The sequence below is a fragment of the Anas acuta genome, chromosome 10, assembly GCF_963932015.1.
Source record: "Anas acuta chromosome 10, bAnaAcu1.1, whole genome shotgun sequence".
NCBI classification, from domain to species: Eukaryota; Metazoa; Chordata; class Aves; order Anseriformes; family Anatidae; genus Anas; species Anas acuta.
The window spans coordinates 17,298,206-17,325,699 of NC_088988.1; the positions used below are offsets into that span (position 1 = coordinate 17,298,206).

Here is a 27,494-nt window from a genome sequence, read left to right on the forward strand (position 1 = left end):
TGACTCATATGGCAAACTGCATTTGTAGGTCCAAATTCAAAGACAGGCATAGGGTTCTCCTGGCTTCCATTTGTGAAGCTAGAGATAAATTTGGCCCAGTTGATGAGGTGTTTTATTAGAAAATTCACAAAGCCTCAATGTGCTGCACTTCATGAACAGAACAGAATGGGAACGATTAAGTGCAAGAATAAGCACTCAGCACCAGAAGGATCTGAACCCCCCTCATCTTCATCCACAAAGTACAGGCTCATCATGAACTAGGCACTCAAAGGAAGACACAAACCCTGTTTTGTAAGCGTGTTGGGAAAACAAAACAAAACAAAACAAATAACAACAAAACAGAAGAAAACCAACCAACCAAACAAAAAGAACAGAAAGCACAGTGCACATATTTACCAGTATGCCTGATATTGCTACGTTAATGTTTGCCCATTGCCAATTTTATAAAGCCCCTTAACATTGTCTTCAACATTCATACAAAACTTCTAGAACTTCCTACTCTCAGACCCTGAAATACCAAGCTAATGAGACAATCAGTATGGTCCAGTCTGCCATTTCATGTGATATTAGAATTAGACTTTGTGTCAGTAGATTTCCAAGGTATAGTTAACACTTAACATTTAGAAAATGGGATAGACTCGGTCAAGTGTTGCACAAAACTTCCAACGTATGTGTGTTTGTAATCAAAAAGAAAAGGAACTGATGTTATTATTCAAAGCATATTCTGAATAATATTGAAAACATCTGTAGAAATACCCCAGCTTCTGAAAAAAGTTCCCTTAGCTTGGGCAGAGACTCAGGAACGCAGGACATTGTTTCTCACTCTGCCACAGCCCCGGTGGTGATTATCCGCAACTTCCCTTCCTGGTGCTTCTTGCTGCACGCTGGAGATAGACCTCTTCTAGACAGTCTTTCAAGCTTTCCCCATGAAAAGCATTCTATGAAGTATTGTTGCTGTTTTGTAAGTGACAAATGTACCATAAGAGATTCAAAAAAAGTAGTATGAATATAGTTTCTTCTCCATATAACATCCTTCTACCTCTTTGCTGTTTTTCCCCCCTACTGGTAGACAGTTCTTCACTATCCCGACACTTCTCAAATCTTTCCATCTTTCTCTTGCCAGTCTTTTTTCACAGCTCTAAACCTCACAGTAATCCATCTGTATAGTCCTTAAATCCTAATATTTTAAAAGAAAGAAATTAGAAGATACCATCCACAAAATTTCTATAATTTTAGCTCAGTAGGATTGAATTATCTAAATTATATAGAAATACAAAAGTAAATTAAAGCATCATTGAAAACATCACTATTTAATAACCGTGATCCAAACTGCAAATAAGATGCAGTTCAATACCTACTGAATAATTTCTATGCAAAGTTATTTGTTTTTCTACATCTGTTCCTTTTAACCAATTTTTAGCACATTTCAAATGTGTACAAGCAAAAAAAAATACCCAAAACACCCCCTTCCTAGTCAAATCAACTGAACAGCTGTCAAATATGTGAAGAAAATAAGTCATTATATGATAAATTGAGGCCGGTTTTGCTGCTAAGTACCTTGGAAAAGAAATCTTCCAGAAGCTGTGTAGAAAACATATTAAGTTCCATTGTTATTTCATTGATTTTCTAACGTGTTTCTACTTGGTATTTAAAAAAAAAAAAAAAAGTCTGACAACATGATGCTGAATATGACTTGGTTCCCACTGAAAGCATGAATAAGTCATGTTTGAAAAAGTATTTTCAGATGTTGATGAATTGCATCAAGGTAGTTAAAGGTGAGACTTGATTAGCTGACACATTTCCAAACATGAACATTCTTGCCTACACTCCAGGCAAAAATTATGTTGAATGTTTTTGCAAATTTTCTAGCATGATGAATTTTCTCAAGTGTAACCTGGGCCCCAAGGGGCCTAACTTTCCTGTTAATTGGAATACAAACGAAATCTGTCACTCAATAATTGAAGTACACAATGACATGTGGAGAACAGTAAGCATTCATCATACCTATACATTTGTGTGGCAACCTGTAGACTGTTGAGCGTACACAGTAGTTACCCACTAATAAGATCACCTCTGTCAGAATCCATCTTGTGGCAGTCACTACATGCCAGCAGAGGACACATTTTAGTAGAAACACACACACACACACATATATATATATATAAATTTTCCTTTAAGTTATTTCTCCAGCTATACAGTATACTCCAGCTGTTCTGTGCTCATGATGACTAGGGTAGGAAGGCAGCTCTAGAGGTCAAAGATAATGTGGCTTTTTAAGCTGGTTTTGCTTTAAGGGTCTGCCAATATGACAGGAGAGGCTGTACTTCACCATCCATGGGCAGAACTGGGTCTTAATCCTTAGCGGTGTCTAAATGATGTGTGGATGTTTGAAAAACATGTGGAAGTGCCTTCAGATACTCCAATGACATGAGTATTAATTAATTCACCAGCTTGATCTCTTATAAACTTTCATTTACTATCAGCTACTACAAAACTATCACCAGTAAGATGCATTAGAATAAATACTGAAATCACTGCCTGCACATTACATAGACTTCAAACCCATTCTACTGGAATGAAACTATAGGCACCCAGAAGCCAGTGATAATCTGGAAGTCTTGCTACAGATTTCACTGGGATAGAGATTTTACTTTGCTATCCTTAGTTTTGTTGACTTGGTATTAGGTGGACATGAAGCTGTGAGAAGAGCTTAGCAATCTGTATTTTCAAAAACCTGACTTTGCCAAAATTGTAGCTGGTAGAGCTGAGCAAAATTTTTCAGTTGAAATTTTCTTCAGCAAATAGTGCAAATTTTGGGATTGGCTTCGTTTTGTTGAATTGTTTTGTGTAAAAACAGAAAAAGTAGGTGAAAAGGATGGAGTTTTTATTTGAAATGACTTTGTGCCATTCCATTTTATTTTTAAACAGTGACAATATTGATATATTTTTTCCCCTTGGAAATGAAATGTTTTGTTTGACCAGAAACTGATTTATTTTAAATTTAGATTTGTCCACAGTTTTGAGTAACCCAAAATAAATTGTAAGTTTTTAAGGTTTTCAGAATAAATAAGATGAAAAAATCAGTTACTCAATGCACCTCTAATAATAAGGGACAAGAAATTTAACTTTTAAACTTGACAATTTAATTATAAAGCCAAAACATACCCAGTCCATAACTTATGGCCTGATCCTATTCCCAAAAAACGTTAATACAAGTTCTTTCATCAGTGAGATCTACAAGCACTGACAGCAATTGCAATAAGCCCCTGAAATCCACAAGAAGAAGAAGGAAATATACTTTCTGAACTAGTAAAACTTTAATTAACAGGGGGTTCTCTTGGCACAGTTTTTGCTGTTAAATAAATAAAGCATTTAGTCAAAACCATCTATATTTACTATACAAAATACTGAAAAGCAAACATTTTTAAAAGATACGGAAACTTAGGGTTCTGTGAAAAGAAACTGTGCTATATGTTATTCACACTTAATGCACATAACACAATTGCAACACAGTATTTAGATACTGTATGTTCATACATGGCTGGTGTAAAGTTTTAGTACGGGGATGCCATGTTATTAAAATTTGTTTGTATTTCACAAGATCTAAACAAGGTTGAATTTGCCTTTTGAATCTCCAAATATAATAAAACCAAACAAATCAACTCAAGGTTGTATCCAATGGTCAGTTGTGTTGCATTTCAAAGCTCACTTGCACGGCTAGTACTGCACACTTTTCAATCAGATGGGATTTTGTTATTAGTGCTGTTATCTTTTCTAGCAAAAATATCTTTGGGTGAGTGAGCATTTATGCCCCTTTGCAGCTGTCTTATAGAAAACCCCACAGCTCTGAAAGCACTCTAGTTTTCCAGAACATTTCTTGTTTTCAACAGTGTTCTGCATTAGAAAAATGGACTAGGAAATAATTCCCACCTCCAAGTCTTTCTGGCATATGCTCTACTGAAAAGAGAACAGCTTTAATTATGTTTTCAAAACAAATAGCATGGCATCCCTTCTTAGATGGAATGTACACTTGTGTGTTTGCATGCGGTATAACGTAAGTCACTTGAATACATCAGACTTTGTTAACACTATAATATAAATAAGCTTATTCCTTCTACTAGACATATAAATGCCTTTTTTTTTTTTTTGCAGTCCATAATTATATATACATTGAAAAAGAATGATACACAAGCAGCAAAAAAGGCTTAGACTAGAACAACTCAGTGGTAACTAACCAAATTTGTGGCCTTTTCATATTTTCAATACAGAGAGTTCTGCATATAAATATTTTTGGACTTTAGGAATTTAAAAAATAAACAGAACAGTATAGTTGTCACACAGATCAAACACATTTTAAAAACATTTTGTTAGATTTAACAGAACACACTGTTGACAGCTAAAAAAAAAAAATAAAATAAACCAGATTTTTTAAAGAGGACAATAAGCCTAAACAACTGCTGATTCAGGGAGACAAGAGATGGACCTAATTACCAAGAAGCAGTGATTCTATTCCAATTTCACAAGAAAGCAAGGCTTTCAACTTTTTCTTTAAAAGTTGATGTCTCCGTGTTCTTAGAAAGGGCAACATCCCTCTAAAATCGGTCAGCAGTAAGGTAATACTCCATTTTGGACTGATGAAAACTCTAGTCAGAAAAAATAATAAAGGTCTTAAAATGATGTGGGATACTTACATTTTACAATATATACTATAGGCAAAATACCACAACATTTAAAATAATTAAAACGAAACGCAAATATGTTTGATAGAACAGTTATATTTTTATGATGAGTTCTCTATTTCAAAGTTCCAAAAGCAACGTAGGCATTTTTCAGTCACTTTCTACCTGCAAAGTAGTGATCTGTACAAAACCCAACCAAATGGATTATAGATCTGGGCCCCATAGAAAGTAAAACTTGAATGTACTGACCCTTTTTTCACTTTTCCAATTTGCTTTTGACCTTCAAATTTCTCAGCAGCCAGTAAAGTCTTGTAAGTATGGTCTCAATTCCTTCATGGAATGGAAGCCCTTTGATACAAAAAAAAAGTAGAAGAGGCCAGAATGACTGTGAACGTTATTTTTTCACATGTTGAATTGTCTCTCAAATGGGAGAAGCACAAACTGGTAGGTGCTGGGGAAATTTAAATCAGAGGCAACTAAGAAAATGCCATGGCATGTATTTCAAAATGTCACTGTTATGGGAAAAAAAATTATAATGTTAATATTCAAACCACAGATTTCTAAAACACAACAAAATGTACCTGAGAGTGTGCATATTTATATATATATATTTATATTTATATTTTATATATATTTGCCAACATTTAAAGTGAGAAAGTATATTTTCCTCAATTCTTTCTCAAAAAAAAGAACTGTGGATTTAAACAAAACAAACCCCTCAAACAACCCCTCTCCTTCCCAACCCCCCATGAATTATACTTATGGCCCAAGCACTAAAGTCTACTGATGGTTTTGAAAACACCATTTCACATCCTCCTCTTTTCAAACGGTTACCCCAAACAGAATGGAGAGTAAACAAGAGGAAAAAAACAAAACAAAACAAAAAAACAAACACTAAAATAAAGGAAGTGTATTTAAATATAACCCAGTATATAACAGGCTGTACTTGTGTCAGTGAAGAATCTCAAAGAAAATAAAGTGTAAGTCGTACAAATGTAGCTCTGTTGACAAGTATAGCTAATGTTTCTTTGCAATTAAGATAATTTGAAAGGATGTGAACACAAACAGGCTACATGAATGCAGTATATTAAAATTTCCCCTGTAGCACATTACAATCAATAAAAAGAAAATAAAATCTGAATAATACTAGAGGTAGCAGCTGTTTGTATTTTCTGTTATTCTGAACATCTCTGGAGTCCAAACCTTCGAACATTGCTCCCCTGATAAAAGGCTTGTGTGCGATCAGCCGACATACAGCAGACTGGTAAGCTAGATGTCTGCAATAGTGTTTGAAGTATCTTTCCTTCTACAATGGAAGTAGTACTTGTAAAGAAGTGCGTTGACGACCTGCATTAAATCACAGCTCAAAATCTATGGCTGTTTGCTGTTTTACAAGCCACTTAAAAAAAAAATCCACAAGTTGTTTAAGTAAGCTATGCAGTTCCACAACATATAAATAGGGTAAGTTTCAAGAGTTCCATATAACCTCTAAAATAAATGCTAGCTGAATATTAATGGAGTAACAATAATATTAATCATAGTAATGCCTTAGTTCTGGTGTCACAAGAACGTGCTTCCTTCATATGGGATGATTCCTGGAGGATGTTGGTGGGATCTGTTTTATGTCTGGTAGAAATGATGGTAGTGGTGGTGATGCTCATGGTGGTGGTGGTGTTCATGCCTCTGTATCATTTGTCCGACTTGGCCTTCATACAAAATGACTGTGGGCAGGTCTCTCACATGTTCCTTTTCCACAACTGTCCCTGGAGACTGGAAGGTTTTGCACATCTGGTGATTCTCCTTTGCCCTCTGCTTATGCTTCTTGTGAACCTGTTGAGACTGCAAGGGGAGGTAAGGAAGATTCTGTCCCACCCGTGCACTTGGGGAAGCCATTGGCATGGGCCCCCCTTGAAAAGGTTTGTTTCTTACTGCCCTTCCAGGATGCACAGGAGCAACATTTTTGCCCTGGGCCTTCGGAGACCTCACAAAGTGCTTGTTTGATTCCTGGTTCCGGAGCCTCTGTTGAATTTCTGCAATCTTGGCATATGAACTCTCAGCTAGATTGATGTGGCTCGGATCCACCACTTGAGATTTCCTATGGTGAGCGTGGAAGGTTTCAGGTTCATGAGAACGGGATCTAGTCTGACTCACAACTCGGCTTGGTGGGTCATGTTTTTGAGCTGCTGGAGGAGATCCTAGAAAATAACGAGCTGAGTTAGTCATCTAGTATTTCAAAGTTTTAATTAGTAGCACACAGTTGGCAGGGATAACATTATCAGCAGAGTGAATTTTTCCTAAGGAAGCAAATGCAATTATAGCTGTCTAGTTTAATTATATTTAATCATTCTGATTAGTAAATAATATACACACATACCTACATATATAAAAATATGTTTAAGTATTTATCTTTAAAAGTCTTTACATTTCATTCTCTTGCTCATTATCTATTTGAAATTCAACAACATAACTGTGAGTGGAATGGTAAGAAGTTGGCAGAGGACAGAGAAAGGGAAGAAAATCCAAATCCCCTTAATGTGGGGGACAGAAGGCAAAATTCCAGGTATAAACCCACATTCTCTGATTTTTTGGTCTGTAATGAGTACAAAGAACATGCGACAATAGATGCTGGAATGATCTGGGCAATGACATCCGCTATCCAAAATTCAGTCCTCACCTCACCAATAGACTAAACTTACTAATTCGGACGTAAAGATTGTTCTGCCAGGCTGTCCTCCAAGTTTAGCTACACAAACAAGTACTTCAAAGAACGCTTGCAGTACATTAGCCACTCCATTGTGATTCCACCTTCACCAGTAATTACCTTGCAGCATACATACAATCCTATTTCTTCCAGTAAGTTACTACAAACAAATCACGGTTTCAAAATTCATGAACATTTAACTGAAGAAAGAAGAGACCAAAAGCTTGCAATATAAATTACCAAATTACCTGGCCCAAACTTTGATGTATAGTTTTCTATTCCTGCAAGATCCAAATAGTGGTTTCTCCTTTCAATGTTCTCATCAACACAATGACGATAGCACCCACTTTGTTCTGGATTGTTCTCACTCTGGTGATATCTGTCAGCAGGAAGCAAAATTACAATTCAGCAGAACTTCTTTAAAGTTGTTATCACCATCTGCAAACCAACAACTAATGGGCCCTTTGAAGTGACAGGAGTTGCTCACAAAGAAACAACAAATGCTTGAAATTCTGGATGACCGGATTTGCTAAGTCGATAGGCCTGAACTGACTGTTCTTTCCCCTCCTATAAATTGACCCCGATGTTGCAAAGCAAAGGAGGCTTTCAAATCACATCACAAAAGCAAAAACAAATAAAAATGCTTCAAGGGTTTATTATAGTCTGTCTTAGGGCCAAATCATTCTACTGATTCCTTAATCTGGACATGCCAAAGAAAACCTGCTGTTTGATTCACGACTGTTCCCACTGCTGTCGGGAAGTGCTGGGGTGAGCCTTGTGTCAGATAAACATTCATGTGTATCTGCTTTGGAAAGACAGACAATAGCACAGGTGTACTAACTAGAAAAAGAATTAGAAGAGAAGGTGTTGGTAGGATACTTGGAGGTAACTGCTGCTTTCTGAAATACAATTAATAAGGTCAAATCAGCTGCTGGCTTCAGAATCTCAACTCCTTTTCCTGCTCAGCTTTGCAATTTTATTTATAGCAGAACTATTTCCTGTGAATGAATATCTGAAATACCATTCATTTATGAGGCAGAAAAAAATCAGCTAGAGGTTTACAATATTGTAGCCTATAATGCCCAACAATTCAGCAATTTAAGTGAATCTCTGCAGATATGAGCAATATATCTTCAATATAACAAGCAGGATAAGAACCACCAGATACTTCAGCCTCTAAGACCACAACATCAGCTTTGCTCTTTCATACACTCCTTTCAATTGGCACCGATGTCAGCCTACAACCAGAGTCTGTCCTTGTATCTTCTCTGAGTTTCTAAACACAGCATCCATTCTGTATGGTGGCAAGCACTTTTGTTTTGAGTCTATTAACACATTTCCAGATTTCCAGAGCTTACTAGTCCCACTGAGCCTTAGCGCAAACTGCTTTCCAGGTCTAGGTTCAGACTGTTCGGGACATTACAGAACCGAGTTTCCAGTGTCTCTGTAAGACACAGGTCTACAGTTTCTTTGACAGATGTCATAAGACTTGGCCTACCTGGAAGATCATTTTTACTCTACTTTGATAGAGGTCAAGCCTCCTGAATGAAGGAGAGTCTGAAAGAAAGCAGCTAAGCTTTAAAGACTGAGTCAGCTTTGAATTCTGGAAGTGACATATGGTACTGCCAAAAAAGAGGGAATGTTCAGATTTATTTTTTTTTTTGGATACATAGTCAACTTTGTACCTTACCTGCTCAGACACACCTTTATAAATTGCTACTTTAGAAAGTAAACTTAAAAGATCTCCAGGGCTAGAACCTAGCTAACTGATGTTGCCAGGCATGAGTTGCCTACAGAAACCATTGGGACTTGCACATATGTGCTAAAGACAGTGCAGTTAACCCAGAAAAAACATTGTTGGGTTTGATCCACCACAATTAAACAACACTGTATACAGCACTTTATGTCATAAACAAAGTTAACAGGGAACCTTTTTCTTTTTTTGCAATAAATTCCATCTCTCATCAAGACACTGAAGAGAAGCTATCCAGTACTGCCACAGCCCTGCATTCTAATAGCTTTCTTACATGCAAGATGATGTTCAGCAATCCAAATATACACAGCAAAGCAATTATACACTGATGAGCGATGTGCTCCACTGTCAGAGAACTTAAAGTACTGCTGAGAATGGAGGCATCTGGCATCCAACCTTACAATGCTCTTCCGCACGTATGTAAGAATACCTAGGCATGCATCAAGTATGCATCACGTGCAGAGTATAAGAATACACATAGTTGTTCCAAGGTTTTGTTTTGTTTTTGTTTTGTTTTTAAATATGAAAGGCATCTGCTTAAATGCTCGTGGAGTGTATGAAAGCCCTTTCTAAAATTCCTACACTGGAGCATCATTCTGATGGCAAGCACGCAGCAAGACAGTGGGTAAAGGGAATAGAGCGACGACAGAGTGCTGAGCAGAAAAATGCAAGGACATTTCCTGAAAGCTACACTCACAGATAACCTAGAGCTTAAGGCAGGCAGGGAGAACTCACTGAAGTAGGAAAGAAAGTGAGACAGAATGTGCATCAGTGGTAAAACGAAGATGTTTTTGAGCCTGGTGTGCATCATATTTTCCCTGTTGCACTAAACTGAGCAAACTAGAATTGCAGTAGGATATCTAATCCACAAAGTTGCCTGCCAGTCCTCTTACACCACCATTTTCTACCACTCATGTCAGGCAAGCTAGCTATGAATCTAGTTGCTTGATCTTGATACTTGTATTAGCCCTACAGGTGAAAACTCCTGCCTGGAGCTTCCAGCACATGAAAAATCTAACCCATTTATCTCCCACCTTCAGGATAAAAACATTCCTATCCATTTTATCTTGAATATTAATCACATCTTGGGTAGAATTCCTAAGTGACTGAATTTGTGAAATGTGTGCACTTCTCACAAGTTCTCATTGCTGCTCTCCAGGGTACGTTTCTCTGCTAGTATCATGAGACAGTGATGTGGTTCAGGGACCTTTCCTGTCGGTTAGCAATTTGGCCAGAGTGCATGAACATCTCTGCAACATAGACAGTGGCTCAATTGTTTGTCCTGTCCACATTTGATGAGATGCAACAAAAACTGTCAGATGTTGATACTGATCTGCTCAGCAAAAGATACAGTTATGTCCTGTCTAGGAAGCCTCTGAAAAAAAAATGATGAGAAGGACAAATGCAGCAGAACCAAGATTCTACCCCAATATTTGCTGCCTTTTTGTCTGTGGATATAAATGGAAATGGCTGCCATCCCTAAAACCACGACATTCGCAAAAACAGGATTTTAAGGTGGATGAGCGGGGGACTTCAATCCAAGAGAGGATTTTTCCAATAGATTATCAAGCAGAAACAGTCCATTAAATTCACACAGGGCAAGCCCTTGCTTTTGGGAAAGGAAATCTGAGCACCACATCTAGGCCAGCAGGCAAAAACATGGAGTATTCTTTAGTTTACACTGAATGATCTTTACTTTGAAAAAGATTTTGTACAGAGTTGCTAACAGATTATAAATCATTTTCCAATCTGAAATTTGATTTTACTGACATTCACTCAATGGGATAACTTACTAATATTTTTACTCTGTCCAGAAAAGGAAGGCATATTTTTGTTGTAATTTCTAATAAAACTGGACAAGTATACCTAATCCATGGAAATCCAAATCTGGATTATTATTTTTTGTTTTTATTTGCAGCTGAATAAACAAATACAATTGATAATTCAATATCTTAACTGTGGCATTGCAGTAAACATTTCCCTCTGCCTTAGCATGAACTAGAAAATCCTAAAACAAATGGAACTGATACAACCTTTTTGGAGCAACAGATCTACATTAAAATAGTGATACAGTTTAATGTATCAAAAATTCCTGGTTTTGTCTTGTTTTTCTAACCATTAAAATACCAGATTTGGAAAAGGAATAACACACCTGCACTTAACTAAGAGGAACATTTTTCTTAGCTGTAACAAAGTTCAATACTTGAAAAATACATTGCAAATAATCACATACTCTGAAGTTAATATCTACTCAGGTAATATCTATCAGTGTGTGGGATTGAGCCACCCTACAGCTGCTGTAACCAGAACCACCTCAGCAGAAAGGAACACGTAGCCAGCAGTGTACTGGAAGTTCTTGCTGCTGCTTCCTCTGCAGGACATGCCCTCTGAAGACTGTTTTCTGCAAAGCTGATTTTGTCTGCCCCTCATTACAATCGCTCTTTCTCCTTCCTTCTGCTCACTACTGTACCCACTGCCAGCTCAGAGGTCTTCCTTTAGGAGGAAAGGCAGTAGGAGAAGCAGTTACGGCCTGGTAAACAGCACTGAGTTAATAAAGGTTGGAGCTAACTGAAAAAGATGGGTTGGAAGGAGCACAGAAACAGGAGATAGCACCTATGAAGATGAAAGGTTTTAGGGTGCTTTTAGCCAAAAGGCTATGCTATATTGCTTAAACTCCATTAATAAATATTATATTTGCAGCCTGCAACTAAACAGATGCTGTACCCTGAAAAGCCAACAGAAGAAAACGTAACACGGACCACAGTTTTCTTTAAAAAAAATAAAATAGAGAAAATAATTTAAAAAATCCTAACATGCAATTTAAAGGTTGTTGCTGCTTTTTTTTATATGAAGTATCCAGCTATGGTATCTGCTGCCTGTTCCATGGAGAAAAATCTTCTAATGTCTGCATTTTTAACATAATTTTAAATAAATAAAAATTAATCAATAGTTGAGGATTCCTCAAAGCTACACTGTGCTTCTCAGGAGACAGGGCTCTTTTCCCTTACCTGAGAGAAGCCCGCTGCTTCTTTTCAGAGCTTCTTAATTCTTCATTGGCTTTGCTTTCGGCTCTGTGCCTGGCACTCTGCAAATCTGCCAACAAGAAGAAGTACATATTCTCACATCACTGTCCTTGCCAATCAGTATAACGAACGTGCTACGTGGCAAATACATTTTTTCTTGTCCATAGATCAAGATGTAATGTATCCTTTCATGTAACCTTCTTAAAAGTGCTTTTGTCCACAGGGCAGATTTTAGGCAGACATAACCTTGGCTATAGAACATTAATCAGGGTTGGGCTCAAAGCCATGTGGCAGGTTAAATGGAGCCACATTCACACTGATATACTTGTCCCTCAGGAGGGCTCGGTAGCACAGAGCTCAGTGCGGTACTAAGACACGACATAGCTTTCCAGCAGTGAATATTTGCTTATGTCTGCACTTGACTGAGTGGATGTATATATTAAAAATTAGATGCCAGGGCTCTCCTTCTGGATAAGGTGCCCATATTTTCTATTGAAGTACTACATTTAATACTGTAAATATTTAGTTTAGTACTACTTAACCTACTAGCTATTATTAGAGTGAAAATAAAGTGAATAAGCCATCACAGTATAAGCCATTTCATAATGGCAAACTCTTCCAGTATAGAGAAATGTTAAATTTTCATGCACAGACTCGTATAGTTCAGCTGTGCTTAATTTTTTATTCTTATCCAGCAACAGTGATAGCTATGCACTTGCAAGAAGCATTTTATTTACCGCAATACTTGTTTTGATACAAGCTGAGCATTGTAATATCAAAGTTAAAGTAGTACAAATAGAAAAGGCCTTAAATCTGCCTCACAGTATGCAAATGCAATTGCACAACACATGGGTTCTTGCTGCTGCCAAGAGGAAAAAGTCAATCAGGAGAGGGAACCCTAATTTGCTTAACATACATAGAAGAAAGGGTAGGTAGCTTTGCACCTGAGATCTTAAAACAGATTCATGAGGTTTAAAATACCCGCAAAAGTATTTGCCTTAAGTATATATTTATTTGTTTTGACAAAATACAAAGATGGATTTTTAAGAGCCTCTGAAAATTTCTCATTTTTTTTTTTTCCAGTGTTTGAGTGTACATCCTTACCAGTATGATTTAACAAGATACTCTTTTTCTTCTGGCTGCCATCTGGTGCCACAGTAAGTTTCACTCGCAGGGTTTTACTGGAACTAGGAGAATGGTTTACTGATGCATCAACTACCTCATAGATGGTATGAAGCAAGCTGGTAATATCCTAAAGTTGGATTGAAACACAAAAACATACAATAATGTGAAAATGAACTCAGGGATAATTATTCACACTGTGATTCACTTGTCCAAGTCAAATACGGAAAGTGAGGAAAATATTGGACTTTACACCTCCAGTAAATCTTACTACTACTTTTTTTTTTTTTTTTTTTTTTTTCTTGCATAACTAACTAGTTGATTAAATAGAAGAAAACTAGTAAGTGATGTGACAGAACTGTAAACCTCGGGTTTGGAAATAGTCTAAATGTCACTCTACCAAATCTTTACCCTGGTCTAGCTTACTTTGCAAAATTCATACTAATTCTACATTTACATTTTTGAACAGCTGAAAGTACTCATTCCGGTCTATTTCAGAACATTCTTCATACATATCTTTGAACGCAATAGGGCATGAACAAATGCTTACACATCTAACTGTATCAGAAGGAACACTAGCCAGTTTTTATAAGCTGATTGTTTCAAACAGAGGAAACACTGCAGCTCTCCCTGTTTAGCAGCTGGTGATGCTCAGAGGTCTCTCATGTTTATCTATTCCAGCCAGGCCCAAATAGGGTACTACCTTAAATTGCCCTGATGAACAGGAGATCTCTTGGCTCCCCAAACAAATTCCACCTAAATTTATTCTGGGCACCAGCTTAAGGACAAGACATTCTGGTTACTGAAGGCTATAAGGACCCCATTCAATGTATAACCAAGAAGTTCTCAATGCTGGTCTTCCTATTCCTTGATCTATCCTAGTAGTGAAGCGCTTTCCAGATGTCTGAAAGCACAGAGGAAATATCTTAATCATCCTTTGTTAAATATAGCCGGTTCTGAGGATTAAGAGTCAGGTCTATAAAAACACAAATTCTCTATGATTTCCTTTGCTAGGGATCATTCCCAGAATATTGGCAGTTCAAAGTTCAGTTTGCCCTAATGGGCCCCAGCAGAAACGCCACTTCAGTAGCCAATATATCACACATTCTTCATTATCTAACTAGCTTTCTGCTCACACAGAATTTAGGGAAATACCGATGTTATGGCCAGGACAAATGATTTTACAGTAAATGATCTTCCAGTTCAACAGGCAGAATGAATAACTAAATCTTAGAGGGTCCAGACCTTGTCTTAACATGTACCCTTTCCTAACTTCCCTGCACTCAGTGAAATTTCTCCAGATATGTGAAATGAAGAAAACATCCATAGAAAGCACAATCTGCAGTATTTTTTCTACCACTGCCACTAGAGTCTCTATAAATGGGCTGTTACTACCACACCAATAGCCACTTCCCATCCCCTTTACAAGAACCACTGTCTAAAGGCTGAATGAGGAAAAGACCGCTCAGTGACAATCTGGTAGTCACGTCACAGCTCTTTAACACATCTCACTTTTCACACTTCCACCCTAATTTGAAACCTAGCCAGACCTCTAAATAGACACAGCCACATCTGACAGTCAGCTTGAAGGGCTGGATTTTTATTTCATCTATAAGAAAAAAACAACCAAGCAAGAACATAGACAAACAAGCATGTGTTGTTCTATATACCCTCCATAAATCATGTTCTAGAAGCCTTGTGCTATAATCCTACACCTCCACAAAACAAGCCTTGCCTTTTGGCAGAATAGTTAGGCACCACATTTATTCTTAACAGGGCTTCACACACTCACCACTTTAGTGAAAGGAACCTTTCCCATACATTCCTTAACAACTGTTGGTTACCCAACAGGGCATCTGACTACTATCAACAGGTTATTATCAACTCCTTCATTCACAGTAACCTCTTCCCCTCCCCTTTTTTCAGTTAGGCCAGATGTTTGCACAAGCTGATCATCTACTTAATTGTTTACTTCAGTAGGCAAAGACATGCAGTCCTAACTTCCACTGTCCTTTTAAGTTAGGTTTTTCTAGTGACGAGGTTTAACTTGCTAACTGTCATACAATCTGTCCGTTTTGCTCTGTGAGGGTCTTTCAAGCCACTCGAATCAGCAGTTTTAGAAGTACTCCCAAATGCTGTCTGGCCAGAAGCAGCGCTTGTGACACATACTTGGCAAGTCAGAAATATGCTTACACACATCACGTCAGGACAACTTGCACTTCTCAGCCAGATGGGTCTGAATTAACCCAAATTAATGTCCAGGCATCAAGAAGTTTCAGAGCTGCAAAAGGTATTCAGACACCTTATGTCCTTATTCTCTGCTGCCTCTACATTTCATTACATGTTTAATACTCAGCTTCTACCATGACAATCTGAGCTGCTTTGCATTTTGGCACTGAATAGCCGTGGTCGTCAGACTGGATATATACCAAGATCGAGGTTAGGGATATCCTTAAGCAACCACTTAATGCTTATGTTGATCTTTTAAATACCAACAATAACATTTTTATTATAGGATTCATTTACTTGTGGTCCTAATTTGGGGTTGGAAATCCTAGTGAACTGACAGTTCTGATTTGGTCAAACAAGTCTGCTTGGGCCATTCACTACTCTATCATCTATCAAAGTCCTGGCGGAGTAGGCACCTGCTACAAGGCAGCTTGAACCTCATGTTGCTGTCCAGTTATTGCTTCACATCCAAATTCCTTAAGGCACTGATCTGGTAGGAATGAAACTGTCTTTGCCAATGAGTTTCAAACTGTGACTAAAACTACCTTCTCGCAGCCCTTTTTGGCAGCTAACAATGGGAATGGCTTCTGGCCAAATTAGTAGCACTAGACCATTACAATATGTTACAAAAACTGTGTTTTACAGCTCTGCCGATATTTACCCCCTAAAGAATTTTCTTCCTCCAGTAGCCTGACAGGAGACTGGGGTCATTTATGCTCCCCTTGAAAACTGTCCCACTGAACATTATCTGTATTTAAATTCCTTAAAGAACTGCTTAAACCCACTGACAGAGCTTTGCCTTGCACCCAATAGCTTGGGCATTTCACCATCCTCAAGAAATTCATTGTCAAGAATCAAGAACAAAAACCAGTTCAGTTTTCCTCTCCTGTGGTACACCAACCAGCACATCTCAGAGATAACCTATGAAAGAATCCAACTTTTCTACACAATGTATTTCTAGTCGTGTGATTCTGCAACTACTTTGCTTAAGACTGCTCGGCACTTCCCCTACAAAGTTCCATCCCACACTTCTCAAATGTCCCTCCTTTTCACATGAAAAATAAAGAAGGGATTTTTCTTAGTGATTCCCACTTTCCCAAATATGAGTTTTACCCTTAAATTAACTTTTAAACCATTTCTACTTAAAAATCATTGTCGATTTTTTAAACTTCTATTCTGAATGAGTACAGAGAAAAAATAGCAAGAAAATAAAGGTTTCTCTCATTTATAGCAAGTTGATTATATTTAGTGAGGAATTCAGCTATATAAATCCAAATGAGTTCTGAAAGGTTTCTAGTGCACAGAATTTCTGCTGGGATAGCTATTTTAATCAAGTAAGAAAACTAAAACTATATTTTTCCACGAAGAGAAAAACAAAGGCTTTTGTTCTGTAGTATCCAAACAGCCAGCAAATGTCATGCCCAGATTTGTGTCTTGCTTATTGAATGCTACAGTTGTTTTTTTCCAGGGCTGAAGTATTTAACAGTGTTAATCTTTATGTTTTTCACATCCTATTTTATCAAGCAGCCAATATAAAAAAAATATATATATTACAAAGAGCAATATTAACAGATTGCCAGAAATTCTTGCATTAGAAATATTAAAAAACATACAGTACAGGCCACATGTGTATGTTGCACTCACACGTTTCTCTGCAGAATTCTTTACAGATCTCAAAAGATCAGCAGGAATTTAGAACCTTCAGAGAAAGTAGTGGGTCCACAAAAAAGAACAAAAGCAAGTTACATTTAAGTAGGTATCATTCGTTACATTTAGGTATTCATAATTCCTTACAGAACTCATGTTGCTGAGAAAGTCCCTATTCCAGTTAGTAATTTTTTGTTTCTAAAGAATATTACCCCAGTGTTAGTGTAGCTTATCATCATAGGACTAGTTAGCAAACTAGAGATTCTGAAGAGGAAACTAAGAGGCTTTTACAGCTGAATTTACAGCTCAATTTAACAGAATGGGATATTTGCACAAAAAAAAAAAAAAAAAAAAAAAAAAAGATAAGATTATATGACAGTCCCTCTAATACAGATAGCCGTGGCTCTCTTGGTTCTGTTGGTGCTTCTTTATCATGAATTAATGCAATAGTGACAAATGAAAAACAGCAACTTTCAAGTCAAGGGTCAGGCTAATAAATGCTAGCCCCAGTAAAGTTGGTATCCTTCTCCAAATCTTCCAAGTCAAAGATTTGGCGCTGAGTTCTGAATGCAGAAATAACCTCATGCCTTTTCACTCATAAGAAGATACAAGCAAAACTAACTAAAAAAAAAAAAAAAAGATAGGAAGCGCACAAGAAAAAATGGGTATTTAATGTAAGATACAAAGAACATTTTTAGCATTAAAAATGCATGAAGAGAAACATCAATATCAGTTCATTACCTTTCCCTCAGAAAAAGAAAAGTACAAATGTCTTATCTGTACTTTCTTTGTAGTCTGATTTTTACATACAGCAGGATGTTTTTACTGCAACATCAGCTTTGTTTGATCATGTAAATTTTTGTATCATTCTTATTTGGAAACTGAAAGCAGCTTCACTTGCTATCTATTCAACAACCAGAAACCAGAATAGAAGAAATCCCCTCACACCTTTTTTTTTTTTTTTTTTTTTAAACTCCTGACAAATTTTTGTGTGCTTATTTCTATTCAGCTACTCACCAAAGAAACTAAATTTTCCAAGAAAGAACTGATTGCACAAAAACGGCTGGTGTTTATGAAGTGTAATTACATTCAGAGAGCTCAATATAAAACCTCATGGATCAAAACACATTAGTTAAATTATCCAAGTTTCAAGTCTGATTACAAATATCCATATGAAGATAATTACAGTGCAGCTGTCAGTTCTAAAAAGGCCTGCAGTACATAATGAATTGTCCTCTTACGGCCTATGAAACGAAAGGAAACATTATTAGCCAAATTTTGTAATATACATAGTAGAGCAGGAAAAGTTATCTCCTACTACACCAAAAGGAATGAAAAACAGTCATCTTCTATGACAGAAAAAGCAGTATTTTAAGAAAAGACACTAATGCTAATTTTCTAATTTGCTATCCCAATACTTATGCTTTCATAATGGGTGTATCTCTTCAAGAAGCATGACTAGATCTGAATTTCTAATTATAAGGACTAGGGAATAAGTCATACAGACTCTAGGAGAAAATCAAAGCAGTATTAAGTTCTGAAGATGTTGTTAAGATCCAGAAGAAATTTCACTAAAATGGAATTTGAATGCTCTTGCAGTGATTTGTCATTGTGTAAAACCCACGGGAATTTTTATCCAGTAACTAAATCCATATCTTATTTACAATTTTCAAACATTTTAATGAGTAAAGTACTTAGTCCACTTGCAAAATTGCACCCCACCTACATGCCTCTTAGAAACTTGATTTTATACTGTGCATTCATTTAGGAACTCTTTAAACATGTAGTCTAACAATGAATTTGAATCAAATGAAATGGATGTGGGTGGGTAAGTCACTTCCTTATCCCGTGTCTCACTTTTCCAATGTGAAAAACAAGGATGATAAAGCTGACTTCTCTTTTTAAAGCACTACAAAATCTACAGATAGAAAACTGACTTAAGAAATTTCATCTCACTCATTTCATCCAGCTGTAAATCCACAACAGTCAAGTGAAATTTTCAAAGGAGGAGGAATAGGTCCACACTAAGCTTTTCTCAACAGACTACTGGACCTTTGTTTAGAAAAGCTGACCAGTTCTGAAAGCATTTCAGTTTATTGAATGTTTTTAGTAAGCTTCAGTTTACTAAATGGCACTAGTACAATTCAGCCCTCTTCCTTAGACTGTCCGTTCTGTCGCTGATCCAGCAATGTGCCTCACACTTAACTCAAAGCATGTGTCCCATTCATTTTAATTGAAACTATTCACATTTTTAACATCCACCATTGTTAAGCCCTTTGCTGGATCAGGAGCAGAACTGTTTAACAGGCTACAGGACCAAGCCCACTATGTTGACTGCCAGTGTCTCAGAGCCTAATAGAATGAGAAATTCTACATCATATGAAGAGACAGAAAATCCTCTTTTGTGGCCAACATCATCTATGAGCTATCATTCATTATTCTTGCACAAACAACTCTTAAATTGCATCTGGATTCAACAAAGGAAAACCAACAAGATGTTTTATACAAATGACATTGGAACAGCTTGCAAAAGAAGTAACGCAACTGGAAAACTCTGCAATGGTGTATAGTATTATTACTATCTTTGGTCACATGTAAAGAGCTGAAAATTATCAACCTATTTGGTCCCTTGGTTAAAAGAATTTTTTTTGGCGGAGGTTCAAGCCTGAATATAGCAACCTCCAGACCTCAGGGTAGTATAATTTTCAATCCCCACACAGATTTGGTTTCAGTTAAGTTGCAGTCTGCTCTTGTACCAGAGAGAAGTAGAATTTGGCTGTAACATGTTCTCTAAGTACAGTCAAATTAAGCCCTTTGGTGTACCACATAATCACAAATAATTATTGTATACATACTTAAAAGCATATTCTTGTTACATTCACCACACAGAACTCCCACTAACATTACTGGGAACTCCATGCCTGCATGTAAAGGACACCCATGTGTGTGGGTTTGGGTTCTGTTGTGTTTTGTTGTCTGTCCATTTATCCCTCCCCCCATTCTTGAAAGTCAACATAATCTTGTAATGAAGACTTAGCCTTGGGTCTCAAAAGATCTGGGTTCAATCTGCCACTGGGTTCTTGTGAGACTTCAGGCAAGTTACTTAATTTTTCTGGTGTCAGTTCCTCACATGTTAACAGACTTTTTTTTCCCCTCCTCCTTGCCCTCTCTCTCTCCAGCTTCTGTTCCCATTGGAAACTCTGGGGTTGGCCTGTAACTTTTCATCTGCCTATTGCCTTGTATGAGGGGCACAGATTTCATTTGACTATTCAAAGTGCTGTCAGAATAGAGACTAAAAAAAAGCCTAGAAATGATGGTCAAACACATGTTAAAAACCTTGAACCACCATTTGGCAATTTGTTTAGAAATGTCGAAAGATACTTGCTTCAGTCTTCTAGGAGAAATGTCTGCCCTCATGGAGTGGTCTAATGTCACTACCCTTTCAGTATGTACCCTACACCTTCTCATCAGTTCTTAGTAACTTCCATAGATATGAGCATAACAGCCAACAGAAGCAGAAACTGTCAATTTTCACCTGATTATCTGAAAGCATGCAAGCCAGTAAACATGCTTCACCAAAAATCAATGACAGCACACTGTGGTAAATCTCAATAAGAGACACTCTTCTAGAACTTGCATTCTATCCAGGTAGAAATAGTTCTGAAAATGGACTGTACACTAATGTATACATCCTGTTATTTGGCTTCTTATTTGTGCAGAAAATACAACTTGAAGACATCCCAATTAAAATAAAAATATACACAGGTGTGCTTTGACAGGCATTCACTGTGGTCCTGCAGCAAGTATCATCAAAACTATTTATACTTAAAGAGTAAAGACTAAAGAAAGCAGAGATCAGCCTAATATTCAAGAAAACAACAGAACAGTATAGTTAGTCCTACATGGAAAGAATTTCAGAAAGCAACTTTGCTATTTGGTTAGCTTAACTCTGAAAAGCAGGATAGAAGCCAGAACAATATACATTTGCAGGGGTTTATTTTGACAATGTGTTTAGTTGTTCAGTTGTTTCAGATATTTTCCCCCTCAAATGCCAGTACTATTTTTTAAAAGGCTAATCCCAGATATTAAACAACAACCGGCTTAAAAGTGGTACAGTTCATCTGAAAACAGTAAACTACTGGTGGGATTGTTTCTAGGAGGGAAGGGTCCATGGAAACTGCTGTTTAAGTTGGCAGGACACCTCTATTTCATAGAAGAAAAAATGTTCCTGTTATAAAACACTTCTCTTGTTAGCAAACGCTGCACACAAAGGGGCAGCTGCACTTCGCTTACCTCGCGTGTGACTCTTCCGTTGTTATCAAAGTCATACAGTGTGAAGGTCCATTCTTGCCTGTTATCTTCCTCTACAGACACATCACATTGCAATTCCTAAGAAACATGCAAAGAGCAGCTGATTACCTAAAGCAAAAGGCCTGTTTGCAGAGGAGACTCTGTAGAAGGAGGCTGCTTGCTTTCTTCCTTCCTTCCTCCCTCCCTCATGGGAGGAAGCTTCAGGATATGTCCCGGGGGGCGTCTGTCCACCCCACTGAAGATGTCTCATCACAATAACACGATAATCCTAACTCCTTTGGGCCAGGCTGCTGGGAATCTGTGAGACGCTTTCTACTTCATTGTAGAAAACACAAAAAGGTACAAGAAAACTACTCCCTGAAGCTGTTGGAATATAATAAGATTTCTCCCTAAAAAGTAAGAAAGAAAACTCAGCTTAACTCAGGAAGAGAAAGATAACAGAAACAGGCTCACAGCGTGAGGCAGCAGACCACAGCGCCAGGAGTAGTTACGAACACGAAATGGGCACACGGCACAAATCCCCCCTCGAGACCCATCCTGGCTGCAGATGCTGGCTGCCCACACCACAGGTTGCTGCTTAGCGTGGCCCAACACCACGGAGCTGGCAGGGAGCAGCACCTGGGAGCAGAGCCCTATCCTGATTCTGTGTTTCTGCTGGGGAGTGCGAGCTGGGGAAAGCCTGGAAGAAGCAATTTGTTACAGGAAAAAATCCCCAAACCAAAACCAAGCCTTCAGTCAAGAACAAAGGATGCACTTCGACTGACTCCAGTCACCTGGGTGCAAATCGTTTGCTTCTTCTCAAGACCTGTGCAGTCAGAATAATCCTGAGCCACAACAAGGCGAAACAGAAAAGTTACAGTGCAATTAAAATGAAAGCCACTGTATGCAAGTAAAATAAACAGCTCCAAATAGCTTCAGCATGACAGAGCTCAAAATACCTGGTTGATCTTCTGACTTGAAACCAATTCCCTACAGCAGTTCCCGGTCCCCCCTGTCCCCTGCTGAGTTCAAAGGCAGTCTTCCCTCACTTGTAACAAGCCCGGCTGAAAGCTGCCAAGTGCCCCACGCTCCGCTGTGGAAACACCGCTTCGGATTACACAAACATTCCCAGCACCTTTAAAAGCCGGATGGCGTTCACCTCACATTTCGACTCCTGTCTCGACACTCGCCTTTCTGATTCTTTTATACCTTTTAAACGTTTACCGATCTCTTAGCCCCTACCTGCCATAGTTGGAAAACCTTCAGTTGTAGAACAAGGGGAAAAAATATCAATACTTGGTTCCTTGCCACACATTAATCCTTCCCTGTCCCACACTGCCTAACATAACATCTTTATGTGAGGATGTGCTCTGCTTAGTTAAGAGCCATGGCAATCTTCCCTGCATTAGTCATAGAGCCTGGTACCAAGTGCTAACCTTTATGGCATGCCAAGAACTACTTGGGAACAAACACAGACTCCGCCGCTGCGGTGCAGTTCCAGCTACACTGGGCACCAAACATGTTGACAGGTGTCCTCCAACGTTCTAATATCAAGGCACTGTTAATTGCAATTTATCATGCCTTTCCTGTCTGCAAATCTCTGCTATTCAAGGGAGAATATAAAATGTGCCTAGAAAAAGAGTTACTGCTGTGCAAAAAAAGGCAGGGAAAGTCACCTCCCTCCAGACAGCAGACAAGCACCTAGTGACGCCTGAACTGCCTATGGGAAAAGTACCTCCTTTTAATCAGCCTTAAAACAGTAAAAAATAAATTGCACCAGACTGCTAAGCCTGCTCTAGAGAAGGAAATGAACACGCAAGCCATGCTGCAAGGTGGCTGCGTGGTCTTTTAAATAACAATTGAGGAATGCAAAGCTCATTACTGTGACAGGCTGACAGTGCTGAAAGGTAGAAGCCTGCCACGTCTGCTAGAGTGCAGAGATGAAAATTCATGCTGTTTCTTGCCAGTGCCAGAGTATCTTTCTGTTCACCAAGACAGACAACGCTCTACCTGGATGACAGCATGTTTCAATACTCATATTTATTAAATCACTCTCTATACAAACAAAACCTGCCAACTGCGCACAATGTCTGGCAGTTTTATGACTATTATTATTATTATTTAAAGTATGCAAGAAAACAGACCATCCAACTTATTACCCCCCAGGATCCTTTTTCTCCTGCCATCTGATGGATTTCCACTGCAGTATATGAGGGATGTTTTACTTTGCAGGCCCAGGCACAGGTATCTGACAGCTAAGGAAGCTTTCACAAATATCTTCTACACAACCATATGAAATAGTCCACAAAAGCCAATTTAAAGATTTGATAACATAGTAGATAGCATAATAAATTATTTCTGAAAGGATAGAGGGATACAATGAGCACCTCTTCTTACGATACATTTCAGAGCCTACCAAGGAGTCATCATAATCTGATTTGCTCCAAACCTGGAAATAAAACGTACTAGTCTAAAGGAACAACACCACCAACAGTAAGACACTGACTTGTGCCACTTATACTTTACCTATTACAATTGGAAGAAGATATAAACATGCATCAGAGGGCACTATTTGATCTGGAAGTTATTCTTCTACCTTAATTATGTCAGTACAGTGTAACTTCAGAATACAGAGGACTTACTTCAAATTTTAGTTGCTTCTTGGAACCTGTGCGTGTGTCATTTTCTTTTTCTGCTCTCTTTTCATCTCCACTGCAAACTCCATCTGTCTTCTCTGGAGGCAAAGCCACTGCAAAAATATATTTAAGAATAAACACTTATAAGGAAACGTCAAAGCAGTCTTATATTTGCAAATTTGTCTTCATATATAGGGTGAAACTGATTTCAGCAAACGTGTATGAGAGGATCATTATACTTGATTTGCTTTTGTGTTCACTTCACATCTGGGATAACTTCAGCAGACAATCTACCAACAGCTTTTGGTACACAGCCTCTTCTACAAATATCACTAGAGTCACAGGAGGTTCAAACAAACTGTTATGAAAATATAAGTCAGCAGAACTGTTACTGTAAATAAGTTGAATAATTTTGCAAAATATTGAAAGTATCTGACATGTTGCAAAAGCATATTGCATTCATCAGCATTGAATAGAGTAATGAAGCTGAAATGAAGTCCCCATTCTGTTCCAGCTACCCTCTTCTAACACATACAAACGTTATGACCTTCCTAAAAGGTAACACTAACCTGCCAAAATGATTAAAACTGTGCGTTTGTTTGTTTTAATATGCATGAAAAAGTGTATTTCACCTAAATTTCAAGTTAAAACATTTGCACTTCCATAATTCAGTAGTACTCAAAGAACCTCAAAATACTAACATCATACATATATCACAGCATATCATATAACAACATCTCAGAAAGATATATATACTTCTTATGCAGATTAACAGAAAAATGCCCAGGAACTTAATAGCTTAGGCTCCTACAGAGGCACTCAGTACCACACATGATGAAATCCTAACTATGAATATAGAATGATTTTCATCAGATATATGAAAATGTACACAGATTTTTAACCCTACTCTCAGACTTTTCAGATATGTTTTTATTGCATCCTTATGATTCTGCCAACAATGCTATGCCCATACTTCATTAGACATAGCAGTAATCCTGCCTTCTTCCCCCAAAATAAAAGGCATTACAAGAATTTAGGCCTAAATGTCAGCATTTTTCTCTCCTGCTGCAACATCTGCATTTACCCAAATGCTTTATTCTATTGCTATGTTTCTTGGGGATGCCTTTGTAAGTAAGATCTCATGTAAGTGCCAGATCAGGAAACTGAAATTCCTTTAAAAAAAAAAAAAAAAAAGAGAGAGAGAGACATGATTCCCTCCAGGTTAGAATAAGCCATTTCAAACTCAGTTTACTCTGTGGTTCAGCTGGTGTTTGGCACTACTGAGGTACCTCCCAAGCACCCTCCCAGGAAAGCAAAGAACTAACATGCTAAAAATTAAGACATTTACATTAGATTTTTTTTTCCATAGATAAAAATAGAACAATTAGCTACAAACAAACGAACAAACAAAAAACTCCTCACCTTCCCGTAATTTTATACTCTCAGAAATCCCAAAAGCTAAGGTTTCTGCCACAGCAGTCACACTGCCACATTGCAATGTGTCACATTTTCTGTGCTCGTTTCTTTGCTTAAATTTAACACTATTGCATTACTGGTTTTGGTCTTCAAAACTGTAGCATCCTATAAAAGAACCAGTAAGGAAAGGGGTGAATGAGGCAGAAACATGAACCTTTGGAATTTCCTAACTTCAATATTTACCTGCAGTTGTGGGGTTTATACTAATGCCAGCTTCCAGACACGGACATGTAATTTGCCTTGTACAAATGCAAGTAGACATGGACTCTATCATACCCTTACTCACACAGTAATAGACTTTGATCTCTACTCCAGGCTATGTTAGAATTCCCTATACCAAACCTGAGCTAAGCAGGAAGCTGAAGAAAAAGAAATCTCACTTCATGGCAGTTTTTTTCCTTGCCTATTTAGTGTAGTAGTACTGGATGAGCAGAGATTGTTTGATTTTGTACAGTGCTTACCATAATGAAGACACATATTATAACAAATATTACTTATAATACTGAACTCTGAAGTATATCAGAAGAAGGCCATATGTTTTATATTCACTTTGACCATAAACACCACTCCATATTTCTGGAAATTCAAAGCAAAGGCCACACACACACACACAGAGCCAACCATTCCACAAACAAAAAAGACAACATTCAGTTATCCACCTTAGGTCAGCCCTGTTGCTTCATTCCAGAACCAAGAAGAAATGAAAAGTCCTTCATAACAACTAGTCACATTAAGAGCGTCTCTTTGTAACTATTAAACATGCCCCTAGATTTTGAGTGGCTCCTTTGTACCAGTAACCAGTTCCTCACATTGAGGAATCTAAGTAAGCTGACAGAAATATTTGTGTGAGGGACTTCTGCAATCCTTCACAGTCCGGCTCCAGTGAGTGTGAAATAAATGAAAGTTGGGCTGGTATGATCCTTAGATTTGTTGGAACAGTAGACAATTATTTGGAAAAAAAAATACACCTACCTTATCACAAATTCTTTTAAAGGTATAAAGGTATATAATGTTAAAAAGATTTTTACAATGGTCTTTTATCCATTAAGGGACAGCATCCCAAACATTGTGCTCAGGGCACTGAGGAGCAGATCTTGCACAAGGTGACTATACCCTGCACCAAAGCTCTATTTTTATTTTTCATTTTTCCCTCCTCTGTCAATAGGAGGCATCTTACAGGACATATATCACTTGCTTTTGCACTGCACTGAAGACTACTGGTGTGTGCAAGGAGCACCAGAGCTCTCCAGGCCATGGGGTGCTTCAGAGAGGAACAATGCCAATGGCACAGACCTACCTATAGGAACAGCCCTTCCACTGGCATGTTTAATAACCTTTCTGGATGTACAGTATGCGTGTTCAGATAGGAAGCTTTCACTTTAATGTATAATTTATGTAACAGAGGAAAAATGTGCTCTAACAAATTAGTCCTCTCAAAAAACAAGAGTTCAACTATTGGGGAAGGAGGGGATACATCTTGCAGTACACTCCTTGAGAGAGTTTAAGTACTGTATGCCAGAAATTATCCTCTTTGAGCTTCGCTGACCTTTGATCTGAAGAACTCATTGGCCTTGCTGCTCCAGGGAATTATCCTTTGAAATCAGTTATTCATTTTGGAGCTCAGATGAAATGGGGAAATCTGGTGATCTCACCCTGATGTCAAGTTTCATTCAGCAAAGAAAAATGAAGTCTAAATGAGTTAAGTTTAAAGGCGAATACGGAGGTATTAAAGTAATATTTATGAGCGATCAAATAATGTGTCTGTGCATATATCCTTATGTGCCTTATCCAAAACCCAATGAGCATATAAAAATATGTAGAGTGGAGTACAACTGTTTTGTCCAAGAAGCAGAAGTGTTTGGTGTCTTGTTTCTATACTTAGTTTTGACTATTAACATGCTCTCAATTTCATGAAGGATACAAACACATGCTGAACCT

General features: G+C 37.8%; 1 protein-coding gene across 2 annotated transcripts in view; it reads right to left on the reverse strand.

Annotated features, from left to right (window-relative positions):
* Positions 1 to 1,572: 1,572 nt before the first annotated feature.
* Positions 1,573 to 27,494, reverse strand: part of NKD1 (NKD inhibitor of WNT signaling pathway 1) — a 109,933-nt gene continuing 84,011 nt past the window's right edge. Inside the window, exons 5-10 of one of the 2 annotated variants that reach the window (XM_068693269.1) lie at positions 24,087 to 24,193; positions 21,448 to 21,543; positions 13,261 to 13,408; positions 12,142 to 12,226; positions 7,629 to 7,759; positions 1,573 to 6,874 (exon numbers count right to left, since the gene is read on the reverse strand). In XM_068693269.1, the coding sequence (XP_068549370.1) occupies positions 6,300 to 6,874; positions 7,629 to 7,759; positions 12,142 to 12,226; positions 13,261 to 13,408; positions 21,448 to 21,543; positions 24,087 to 24,193 (1,142 nt within the window). In that variant the 3' untranslated portion in view covers positions 1,573 to 6,299. The remainder of the gene's footprint in view (positions 6,875 to 7,628; positions 7,760 to 12,141; positions 12,227 to 13,260; positions 13,409 to 21,447; positions 21,544 to 24,086; positions 24,194 to 27,494) is intronic. The other variant, XM_068693270.1, reaches the window with a different exon arrangement.